Source organism: Vipera ursinii (genome assembly GCF_947247035.1).
Source record: "Vipera ursinii genome assembly, chromosome: Z".
Taxonomy (NCBI): Eukaryota; Metazoa; Chordata; class Lepidosauria; order Squamata; family Viperidae; genus Vipera; species Vipera ursinii.
The window spans coordinates 42,939,973-42,952,996 of NC_139517.1; the positions used below are offsets into that span (position 1 = coordinate 42,939,973).

Genomic DNA, 13,024 nt, shown 5'->3' on the forward strand with positions numbered 1-13,024 from the left:
AACTGAAATGCAACACATTTGGAGAATCAGAAAAGGAGAAATTTAAATGAACAAATTAAAGAGATTTCAATCTCGATGCATTTGACTAGTGCTGAAGCCCCAGTGTTCCTTTACTCCAAGGGTGTTAGGGAGAAATCTCCATTGAATTCAATAAGGCTTGCTACAAAATATGAATGAATCAACTGATGCAGTAAGAATAATGTTAGGTTGCTTACTAGAGAAGTGTGGGTAAGAGCTAGGGAAGGGGGGCATCAGAATGGGGGCAGTGTGTTGGTTACCACTGATAATTTTTTCCTCACCCCAATGTGCAGAATAAAGAGCAGGAATGTAAATGATAGGAGACATTACTTTATTGGATTTTAATATTTTTTTGATGCATTAAAAAGGAAATGCTAAATTTGTGTGTCTGTGTGGGATGCTGAGATATAAAAGATGGTTGAAGAGTTTTGCACCTAAGTTTCTATTAAGAAAGTTACAAGCTTCTATCCTTTGGCATAAGTGAAGTATTTTGTGGTTTGGTTATTAGCTTCCTATAATTTCCAGAGGGAGGGGGAAATGCATGGCATATCAGCCACTGATACTCCCCATCACAACCTCTTGGACAACTAAGCTATTACAGAAAAAGGGATTCTCCTCACAGATTTGCAATTACCCAGCCAGGTGCGTCTCTAGGTCTTTTACAAATTATCTCCCGCAAAATTCAATACGGTATATACTTGCACAGAAGTAGCCTCTCTCCGTTCGGTAGGGTTTAGTACCGAGAGAGTATCGCAGTCCCACTTTCGCGGGACAAGGCAACATCTTCGCCAATTGCACACACGCGGACTAAAGTTACTGTGCACTTTGGGGAGGCAGCATCCCAGTATCCCCAAATGGTTCCGGGAAGACCTCCTTACCTCCAGTATATAGGAATGCTCGCCAGCTCTTCTAAAAACACCTCTCGGCGGAAGGTCCCCTCTCCCTCCTTTCCCTGTCCCGGGGGACCGACAACTGCGCCGAGGAAGCCAAGGCTCCCCCAACGGCCGGCCAGGAGAGCCAAGCGGAGGCGCCCGCCTACCTGCCCGTTCTTGCACAGGTCTGCCCACATGCTGGTCCCGTCGCCGCCGCGCATCAGGACGTGGTAGGTGAAGAAATAGGTGCCCGGGATGTTGCAGGTGAACTTGCCCGTGGCAGCATCATAGTTGTTTCCTAAGTTGGTTACGACGTCGTCGAACTTGAGTATCTCGTAGCCCTCGTGCGGGTTCTTCAGGCCGGCGTAAAAGGCCACGCGGGGCACCATGGTGTAGGTGGCTGCGCTGATGGCCCCTGTGCTCAGTCCCGAACCGGGCAGACCAGGCGGACCGGTTTTCCCAGGATCTCCTCTCTCTCCCGGGGGACCCCGGGGGCCCGGGGGGCCCGGCTGTCCCGGCGGACCCGGCTTGCCCGGCCGCCCCGGCTTGCCTTGGGGCCCCTGGACGAGGGTGGATGGCGGGGGCAGTCCGCTGTGATCGCTACTGAGGCTTTCAGCGCCCTCGCTCCGGATGCTGCTGGCGCTGGTGGTGGTGGTGGTCTTGCCCAGGTAGGGGTCGCAGACCATGCGGCAGGTGCCCAGCATCTCGTAGTGTCCGTCGATGCCCACGGAACTCACCAGCACCGGAATGAGGATCACCAGGATCAAGATCATCACCACGCCGATGGCCCCGGCGACCAAAGTTTTCCGGCCAATGCTCAGCCGCTGAAGGGGCTGGGCGCGTTGCCTCCCCGTGGTGGAAATGGTGACGGATGGTCCGGGCAAGCTGGCAGGAGAAGAAAAGCGGCGGGTGGGGAGGGCAGAGAAGGGTAAACTTCAGGAAAGATCCCTCGGTTGGGGAAGAGGAGGTGGAGGGGTGTTCTTGTGCCGTGAGTGTGCGTTTGTGTGTGTCCGTTAAAAAAAAAAACCACGACGCCGTCCCCTCGTTGGCTGGAGTAACGCCTTTAAGACTGCTGCTCTTTGACGGCCTTTTTATAGCAGCTGCAAGTATGATCCCATGTTTGATATGGAAATGTGGGCTGGGTGCGGGTGAGAATAAAAGAAAAAATTAAAGAAAAGAGGAAAGACAAACCGAGTGAACCAAGAGCAAGGCAGAGAAGTGAGAGGAGAGAGAGCCAGCGCGTACTGGATACATCTTAGTAAGATGCTTTCATTGATTTGTTTTCCCCTTTCCTTTTCCCCTCCTCACTCAATTTTCTTCCACCCCCTTTGGGAGAGGGAGGAGAACAATCTAGGATCGCAAGGCAGAAGTAACCTGGTGCTTGTGGCAAAGAAGAAGAATTTGAATGGAGCCACGGAAGTCCGCCCCCTCCCCTCTTTATCCAGATAGCTAAGCCAGCCCTCGCCCAAAAGGACTAAAATATTGTTTTAAATGTTATTACTAAGTTTGGTCTTGAAAGGATCTTGTGAACAACTTCAGGGAATTCATTTTGTCCTTGTTGCCATTTGCACTTGTCCTGATAATACCAGTTCCCTCCTCTACTCATGAAGTTGCCCTGAGCCCATGAGGGAGACCCTTTAAATGAAGTATACCAACAAGTATTGCCCTACAAGACATGTATACAGTAAATTCTATATTTTACCAGCTTTTATTCTGGAGGTGAACTTAGGAGACCAGTAGCAGGTGGAATCAGAAGTCTGTCTTGAGAGCCATGGGTTTCCCTTCCACTTTGGTCACCACGCTGCCTCCACCCCAGCCATTTCGTTCCCACCCTTTACCCTCCCTGTTAGCAGTAAGTTACCTGAATTCCTTTCAAATCTCTCACATTTATGTTTTTTATGCTAAATTTTGTTCAGGCTTCCAACAAGAGGTAAGAAAGGCAGAATTGCACTACTTCACGTGGGCAAGAAGAGGGCATGGCTTATTTGCCACTTGGTTTGAATCCTTTTCTAACAATCTCACTCCTGCTTCCCCTAAAGTAAAAGAAGTAGTTGCTGGCAGCTAATGTGTCTCAGACTGTCTATAGCAGGGCTTTTCAACCGGTGGTATGTGTACCACTGGTGGTACTTTAGCACCTGGCAGGTGGTATGCAACCCCTAGCCAAGTGTAGCAGGGGTGGGAACAAGCTAAAGTGGCGCTGTACAGATCTGGAGGAGACCAGTTGGAGCTGCAGGGCTCAGCTGAAACCCCAGGATCTGCGGGCGTGGCTCATGCTGATTGGAGCTTCTGGCACACCCGAAGAGAACAGGAGGAAGAGGAAGTGTAGAGAGGAGAAGCTATTAAAGGAGCAGGTTTTGGTGGGAGAGGAAAAAAAACACACAGAGAAAGAGAGAGAAGAGGCTTTTGTTAGCGAAGCAGTAAGGAGAGAGTGAGCGAGAGGCCTTCACGAGTGAAAAGTGAGTGAAAGAGCGAGTGAGGGGCTTGTGTGACAAAGAAGTTTTTGTGAGCAATGTGTGAGTAAATGAGAGCGAGAGAAGCTTTTGCGAGCAGCATGTGAGTGAAGGAGAGCAAGCGAGAGGTTTTTGCTAGAAAAGGATGAGGGGGGGTTGTAAGCAAAGGGTGAGAGAAAAAAGGAAAAGAGGGGGAGAAAGGAAAAAGAAAAGAAAAGGCATTGATTTCTGAGTTCTACTGTTACAGTAGGAAGAAAGCATTAACATTGAACCTCAACTTTTTACTTTTCCATAATATTATAAACTAGCCATTTCTATAACAACAAATGAATCTAACCAGTAATGCCCAAAATCCTCCCTCCCCCCTTTTTTTAGTCATCTAGTTTTTGACACCTTGCTAAGCACTGGTGGTACTTGAATATTGTTGTTGTGTTGTGGGTTCTGGAGAACAGGAAGGACGCCGAGACGATGAGTGCAGCATAGCAGCTCTTTATTAGGTGAAGGGATTGTACTGGGGAATAGGGGCTACCTGCACTCTTATATATACCTGGCCAGTACCTGGCCAGGTACTCAACCAACCAATCTGTTTGAACCTGTTTCCCACCGAAATGCTTCCCGCCAAAACAGTTACAGTTTATCGCCTCCTGGTGGTGACTCTTATACACAGCTGTAGGTGTTGCAATAAAGCTTAATACATAACACCCCTTCCCCCTTAAGGATGGAACTATATACACAGACAATGAACGTACATTCATGACAATCAACTTCCCAATGGACCCAGCCACCCGGCTTCCCTTATTTGCGCACATAGTCCATGAGGTACGCGGGTGGCCTATGGGACCGAGAGGAACATCTTAGGGTTTCTTCCCCCTTGTGGGCTGGTGCCTTACTCAGCGTATCCTGGATGTCCAAGTTATCCTGAACTGGAGAGTCAGCAGGTAAGCTCTGGCTGGCCATTTCTGGTGGACCCACCCCATAGTCAGACCCTGTGGCAGGGTTAGTCCCCTGGTCCTGGGAGGGTTGCTGTCCTCCTCGGCCTCAGACACAGTTGTTTGTTGGTGGTGCTGGTGGGGGGAATGTGAGCTAGCTTGTGTGCCAGCTTGGAAACTCCATGAGGAGTAATTTTCCCTGTGTTCGCTTGTTGACCGTTCTGGAACTCTTTTCCTTACTTAGTCTATGTGCCGTCTGACCTGACAACCCCCCTCCACCCTTACTACGTAAGATAAGGACCCAGTTTTGTCAACCACCACCCCCCGAAATCCATGAGTGTCCCGGACCGTAGTTCCTGGCCCAAACCAAGTCACCCAGGTGTAGTTCTCTTGGGGTTTTGGGTTGTGCGGCCTCAGAAGCCACTCTGTTGGGGTGAAGCCTGTCCAGTTTGGTGATGAGGCGTCTGCCCCAACGGAACTCCGCAGGACTCTTCCCCGTAGCTGTGCATGGTGTGGTGTGCTGTGTTAATAGGAATTTCGCCAACCTGTGGTGCCGATCACCGACGATAATGCGCCTGAGTGCGTCTTTGGTTGTTCTCACCATCCTTTCTGCTTGTCCATTAGTTGACAGGTGGAAGGGCGCAGATGTGACGTGTCTAATCAAGTTTGCTCTCATGAAGGCCTGAAATTCAGCAGCTGTAAATTGAGCCCCATTATCTGATACCACAATGTCAGGCAGACCACATTTTGGGGAGGGAGCTGCCTTCAGCTGGCTCTCCCTGTGCTCGTGTCATCGATCCCATTGTTCCATTTTCCGCTGGATCAGGTCGATGTTGGGTTCTTCCTCGTCTGTGTGCTCGCCGTACGTAGCGCCTTCGTTGTGTACTGCTTCCTCTGGGTTGCAGGGCATGGGAGTCTATACCACTTGCACCGCGCCTCCAGCCACCTCGTCAGCCAAGATCTCATCTTGAGCATCTTGGAGAGTTATATCGGGCCTTGCGAAAAGTCTCTGTTGCAGACGCTTGTCTCTTAGGCCACACACCAGCCTGTCCCGAAGTCTCTCGTCCAGGTTCGAGAACTGGCAGAGGCAGGCGGCATGTTGCAAGGCCGCAATGAACTCTGATGCAGGTTCGCCCAGCTGTTGTACCTTCTGGTCAAACCGGAACCGCCAGGCCAGCGCAGACATTCGGGGCTTGAAATGCCCATTCAGCTTTGTCGTGAGGTCTCTGTATGAGATGGTTTCAATCAGCATTGGGGCGAATAGGCTTTCAGCCAAATCAAATGTGGCCGGCCCACTTATGCAAAGCAGGGTCGCCGCTTTTAGGCCATCCTTGACGATTTGGTTCACCCGGAGATAGTTCTCGACTTGCCCCAGATGTGATGACCATCGCTCGGGATGGCGGATGTCGAATTCTCTGGGCTGGCCAACCTTCGGCATCTTCCTCTCGTTCTCAGATCCTGCTCTGCCGACTCAGACAGTTGGTTCTGAGTTTGTGAGGCCGCTAGTGTGGTGACTAGCCGGCCGTAGAAAGGGGGGGAAGATGCCTCTTTCCTCCAGCACACAAAGCCATCCCCTCGTGAATTCAGCTCTTTAATGAGAAGCAGGTTCCCATCCTTGTCACCACTGTTGTGTTGTGGGTTCTGGAGAACAGGAAGGATGCCGAGACGATGAGTACAGCATAGCAGCTCTTTATTAGGTGAAGGGACTGTACTGGGGAATAGGGGCTAACTGCACTCTTATATATACCTGGCCAGTACCTGGCCAGGTACTCAACCAACCAATCGGTTTCAACCTCTGTTTCCCGCCAAAATGCTTCCCGCCAAAACAGTTACAGTTCAACACCTCCTGGTGGTGACTCTTATACACAGCTTTAGGTGTTGCAATAAAGCTTAATACATAACAATTGTCATGTCATAAAAGTGGTACAATCTGTGAAAAGGTTGAAAAGCTTTGGTCTATATGACCCTGAAAGCTAGAAGCACAATCATGGTGGAGTCTGCTTCCTTCCTAGTTCCACTGTGGTGTCTATTTTTACTTCTTTTCATTCTTCCCATTTTGTTTTATATTTAGGAATATCAAATAAGAAAAATAATTCTTGGTATGCAGAAATGCACTATAATAAAACCTGCCCATATACACTGCATTTGTATGTGTTTGTGTACAGACACACATATTAAACATATCCACAGTGCAAAGATCAGAAACCTGTATGGTTATATTAAGCTCAAACATTTGGAATATGAATAACATAAGTAGCAAGAAAAAAATGAATGAATGAATGAATGAATGAATTTTAAATCAAACAGTCTACAAGAAGTAAAGTTAAAAAGAAATCATCTTTGAAGTGAGGGAAAAGTATATTTACATGTAAGGAAGTCGGAGGAGCACCAGTTGGAAAGGCATTGTATGTTGGCTAAACCAATCTCAAAAGAGAAGTTTAGAAAAAATGGAAAACAAACAGCATTTGGCTGTTTTCAGAATAATGGCAAAATAGATACGCAAAACTGTGAAGAAATCTAAACATGTTAAAAGCAAGATTCCCTTGGATAAGGCAATAATTAAGGTAGTCTGGTGGGTTGATCACATACCATTCACTAGGAGATAAAAGTTTGTGAAACAGCATCTTCTGAAAGATGCTAATCTGAATTTTATTTCAGAATCAAAGAGTGTAACAGAGGAAGACAATGACTAGTATCCTTTGACACTTCGTCTCTGAATAGTTTATTGAACATGCATATTAGTAGTTTGGTTACACTTGTCTTCTATAGTAATACATCTTGGAGCTGTGGTGGCGCATTGGTTAGAATGCAGTATTGCGGGCTAACTCTGCTTATAATCTGGAGTTTGATCCTGATCGGCTCATGGTTGACTCAGCCTTCCATCCTTCCATGCAAATTATATGCAAACTAGAATCCTGTTTTTTCTTCTAATCATGTAAAAAGGGTCATTCTAAAAACAGCAGTTTTTAAGGATCTCTGCATCAAATTTTATTATTCAGAATTACAGATACACAAAATGGTTCATGCATGAAAGAGCTACTCGGTTTCTACCTGAACCTAAACATGTCTGTTTGGTATGAATACAGGTAGTTCTTGACATATGACCACAATTAGGCAAGGCAGTTGTGAAGTGAATTTTGCTCCATTTTACAACTTTTCTTGCCACAGTTATTAAGTTAGTAACATAGTTGCTAAGTGAATCTGGCTTCCCCCTTGACTTTGCTTGGCAGAAGTTCACAAAAGGTGATCACATGACCCTGGGACACTGCAATCATTATAAATACATGCCTGCCACCAAGCATCCAAATTTTCATCACGTAGCCAAGGGGATGCTGCAATGGTCACATGTGTGAAAACAGTGATAAGTCACTTTTTTCAGTACCATTTTAACTTCAAATGGTCATTAAATGAATGGATGTAAGTCGAGGACTACCTGTATGGTACACATTAGTAGGTTGTGTTGTGGTAGCTACAAACTAACCTATAGTTCTGAGGATTAATTTTGGTGGCGGAGAGTGAGAAAAGTCCAAGAACATAGACAAAATCTTCAAATGGTAACAACAATTCTGACTTCTTTTTCTGCTGAGCTGTGTCCATCTAGAATGATTCAGCAGAATTTCTGCAACAAAATATATTTGTTCTGAGATTCAAAAAAAAATATTTTCTGTTTTGTGCATATGCATGTTCAGTTTCTAACAGCAATTTCTGGAATACTGTCAGATTGAGAATTCAATATAAACATAAATTAATATCAATATGCAAGTCATGTAGTGTTAAGTATATGCATATGTCTAGAACTGGAAACAATAATTTCGCAGACATTCCCTGCAATTCACTGTTATTTTTCCTTTAGTCGTTTCCATTGCTTTCTAAAGACACAAGGTTATTTTACTTACACTTACATATGAGTAAAATCCTGTTGGACTCAATGAGTTTTTTTTAATTGAAAAGTTTTTCAATACATTTTATCTTTAACCGTAATTAAATTCAACATCAACTTAGTGTCCACAACAGTAGTATCAGTAATTATGCCCAGTAAAAACAATTGCGGACAAAACTTTATCCTTTTCTTAAATATCTTCTGCATGTTCCACCAGATTTTAATCCAAAACGCTTTAACCTTTTTACAGGTCCACCATATGTGAAAGTACGTTGCGTCTTCGCCACCACACCTCCAACATTTAGGCTGATAGTTCGGGTACATACTTGCAAGACTCAATGAGTTTTAATTCTGAGTGTGCATATATAAGATTATAGCATGCAGCCTACTTGGCCTATCCTTTCCTCTATTTATTTTTGTGCCTCTGCATCTAAATTAAGCCTCCCTGCATGCAATATTACTTTTCCACTGCAAACTAGAGTTGTGATTTTCTAAGGGATGCTTATTAGTGAGGAAATATCTTTATTCCAACCAATCCTGATCCGACTCTCAAGAGCTTCCTTTCCTAAGCATTGGCTCTGTCTCCCTTAGATGGATTTTCTGTGCTTCGATGGACTGGAAAATAACACCTTCAAACTTCTCTACAGAGAAGCAAAGGTGCTTTAATTACCAGCCATCTTACTGCTATGGCTGCTGCTTTGCCATGACTTTTCAAGAGATGAGGATAATATGAGATTTTCCTGTTTCAGTCTTTTTCCCTGCTTTTCCCAATAATTAAAAGTTTAAAAGTGCATTTGCTAGACATCACAGCTATAAGAATACAACCAAGTGGATTCTTGGTATTGCAACAAAAATCAGGGCAGTGGGGTTTATAGGCTGTGCACTCCAGGATGGGGGAAAGCTCTCTCTGTAAATGCTAAATTACCAATCCTAATTTTGCACCTTTGCAAAAGAAATCTGTTTTAAAGGTTAAAATCAGCATTTTGTCTTTGGGATTAATTAGCCAACAAAGGCAATTATCTAACTTCCATTTTCTGAATCAGCTGAAATAGCTACGTTGTCTCCAAAGGCAGCCTCATATACAACCTATGACCACAGTCTATTGTGCGACTATAACATTATTTGTGATATGGATAAGAGTGGTGAGGTTGTCTCAGCACTGAAGGGGCCATACACAAATGTGTAAACTCCACCTTTGGAAAGTGCTTTCAGAAAACAAACATGATTCTTCCTGCTGTCCATCCAGTCTCAAATAATTATTGTTTCATTCAGAAGTCTTATATAAACCTTATAAATGTAATCAGTGATCAGCAGTCCTTCCAAAGATGTTTACTTTAGCTCAAATATTAACAGCAATTAATTAGAAAATCCTGCATCCAAACAGACTACTTGGACCACCCTATTTCAGTGACCCTTCCCCAACCTGATATCCTCAAGAGAAGGAAACCGTATAACATTTCAGACAAATTGTTGTCCAATCTTTTCTTAAAAACGTTCAGCGTTATGGGTGCTCCAACAGTGAATGTTTTAAAGAAGAGATTGGACAACCATTTATCTGAAATAGTATAGGGTTTCCTGCTTGAGCAGGAGGTTAGACTAGAAGACCTCTAAAGTCCCTTTCAGCTCTGTTATTATTCAGTTGTTCTGTTCTGTTATTCTATTAAGATATGTTAGAACTTCAACTCCCAGAATTCCTAGCCACGGCATCAATTTGGGAAGGCTGGTGTAGGTTAAAATGTCTGTGGGTAAAGCTGGGCTGGAAGAGAGCAGGAGGCTATTTCAAACCTTTTCCATGGATTCAAGAGTGACTTCTACTCTACTTTGTTATACTATTTTCCTTTCCATTCCAAAACTACTTTGTTTCCTTCAGAATCACCTCACTGTATAAACGCACGTAGCAAAATGAGTTAGGAATTTTGAGGTAGAGAACAAAAGAAAACAAAAACAAAAAGACATATTCAAAACCCATGGGAATGTATTACTCACATGTTTTTTACGTTTTCATTAAAATTAAAGCAAAAAATCAGCATATCAAAATAAAATCCAAAACAGGACCTCCACCACATTATTCTGCTTGCCCCTCTCCCCACATCATTTTCCTCTTCACTCTGCCTAGCTGGCTTTTTCATCATGGTGGCAATAGATAAATCAGTGCTTTCACAATGACACTGCATAGAAATTTCCCAAACCTTGACAATTTTAGTTTTGACTAGGTGAGGGAGCAAGAATCTTCTCCTCTAGAGTACTTATTCCTGTCTTCAGAGTACTTTACCCCTTGGAAGCTTGAAACTGCAATGTGTAACCTGCCATCAAGTGTGTCACTGAAATAAGTTGCATCCCATGACATACAGACAACTACTGAGGAAGAACAATGATAAATACAACTTGCAGGGAGTGATGCAGGCCTTAATATAAATGAGCAGGTCTCAGCTAGAGCAGAGAAGGAATAGTTATTGCCTTTACACCCAGGAGAATTGGATGAGAGCCAGGATGGTCAACTGGGGGCAGAAGTACAGCACTGAGCTATAAAGAACAGAGCCGGCAAGATTTGGTATGTAACTAAATAGCTGGGATCATTATGTAAGTTTGAAAAACATCCTTTTGTTTCTGCTTCATTTTAATCTTTAATTGCTCTGGCTCCCAGGTTTTGGGGCAAGCTGGTTCTAACATGTGCATGTGTGTTCCTATGCACGTGTTGGTGAGCACAAGTGAAACTGGAGCAGAACTATATACATCCCTTTATTGTAGACACACAAATGCTCTCCAAGAATCAATGCTTTGGTGTGAGGGAGATACTAAATCAAACACAAAGCCTGCCCATTTTCTTTTGCAATGAGCCAATTTTGGGGAACAAAGTAAGGGCTTCATTTTAATAGCTTTTAAGAGAAAATGACAGAAAATTGGGGATGTAATTTGTTATGGACGCCTCCTCCTTCACTGTCTCCATTCACTGAATCTTGCAAAAAGATGTGTACATAAATAATAAAACAGCCAATTTAACATTTGAAGTCACTGGAGGTCAAAGGGAAAGAGAGAAGGAGAAATTAGCTTTACAAATTGACAAGCAGCTTAATGATCATGTTGAAATATAAGGGGCACATTTAGAAGCACTTTGCCTTTAGTAATATATGCTAGTAGGAAACATTAATGTACAATATCTAACTATATAGATCACCAATTCTTTTTCAGCTAGGTATCTGGAATTCTCTGATCCCCTGTAGTAGTGTAAGAAATAATGTAATGCTAACTAATATGTGTTCAATCTCAGTCACATACTTCAGCCCCTTACATTTTAATTTAGAAGCATCTTACAAAAGGAAGAAATGACTAAATTTCCAATTGGTGGGAAGAAGTAACCAATATTTCAAATAAAGGTTTTGTTCTTTATCATTGCTCCACCATGCACATAAGCAAAACTAAACAAGCTTTCCCATATTTTCTGCTGGGATTAAGGTCCACTAAATGCAAATAGGAGCTAATGAAGAACTAGCACTCATAAATACTTGGAGAAAAAGTGATGTATGAGGAGATTACCAAGCCTTTATCACCTCCTAATCTCTGCCTGTCCAATTTGCCATAGACTTACCACATGCATATGTAGTTGTACATGTGTACATGTGCATATGTACAGAATGGTTCAGATGCTGCCCAAATCAGAGAATTACATTATTTAAGGTACAACACAACAGTGAAATCAGATTACTGAAGATATTGGTGCTTCCTCCAAGAATGGTTTCCCAAACAATGAGGTATACTTTCTGTAATGTATTGGCCTTAATTGCTGCAATCAGTTGAGTAACATGTTGACCTTAATTGCTATATTCAGTTGAATAATTGCTTGAGGTAAGGTTCTACATTTAGGAGGAAAAACCAAATGCACAGGTATAGTATAGGTGGTACCTTGCTCAATAGTAGCAACTGTGAGAGAGATCTTGGAGTCCTAGTGGACAATCACTTCAATATGAGCCAGTAGTGTGCTGCAGCTGCCAAAAAAGCCAACACAGTGCTAGGCTGCATTAACAGAGGGATAGAATCAAGATCGTGTGAAGTACTAATACCACTTTACAATGTCTTGGTAAGGCCACACCTGGAATACTGCATCCAGTTTTGGTCACCACGATGTAAAAAAGATGTCGAGACTCTAGAAAGAGTACAGAGAAGAGCAACAAAGATGATTGGGAGACTGGAGGCTAAAACATATAGGGAACGGTTGCTGGAATCGGGTATGTGTAGTTTAATGAAGAGAAGGGTGAGGGGTGACATGATAGTAGTGTTCCAATATCTCAGGGGCTGCCACAAAGAAGAGGGAGTCAAGCTATTCTCCAAAGCACCTGAAAGCAGGACAAGAAGCAATGGATGGAAACTAGTCAAGGAGAGAAGCAACCTAGAACTAAGGAGAAATTTCCTGACAGTTAGAACAATTAACCAGTGGAACAACCTGCCTCCAGAAGCTGTGAATGCTCCAACACTGGAAGTTTTTAAGAAGAGACTGGCCAGCCACTTGTCTGAAATAGTATAGGGTTTCCTGCCTGAGCAGGGGGTTGGACTAGATGACCTCCAAGGTCCCTTCCAACTTATTATTATTATTATTAAGGCTGTATTGTTTGAAGCCCAGACTGCTTGTCTCCAGGACTGCTAACTAACTCTCTCTCCCTCTCCCTCCCTCCCTCTCTCTCTCTCTCTCTCTCTGTGTATGTGTGTGTGTGTGTGTAGAGCTGTTCAGCAGCCATTAGGGCTGATATGTATTCAACTGTTAAGGTTATGTTATCAACTGTTACGTTTAATAGTTATGTCTAACAAGTATGAATCAATTGTTTAAACGCTACGTGAGGTAATCGCCGCTGACAGAAAAACACGCGGCAATTTGACAGCTGT

General features: G+C 43.7%; 2 protein-coding genes across 2 annotated transcripts in view; both read right to left on the minus strand.

The window, feature by feature from the left end:
- The window catches only part of C1QL1 (complement C1q like 1), a gene marked incomplete at its 3' end in the record, with an annotated part of 61,509 nt that extends 59,741 nt beyond the window's left edge, over positions 1-1,768 (minus strand). The window contains exon 1 of the mRNA XM_083376320.1: positions 1,058-1,768. Within this exon, the coding sequence (XP_083232446.1) occupies positions 1,058-1,663 (606 nt within the window). The 5' untranslated portion in view covers positions 1,664-1,768. The remainder of the gene's footprint in view (positions 1-1,057) is intronic.
- PLCD3 (phospholipase C delta 3) overlaps positions 1-13,024 on the minus strand; it is a 250,539-nt gene that overhangs the window by 23,366 nt on the left and 214,149 nt on the right. The gene's annotated exons all lie outside the window — the stretch shown is intronic.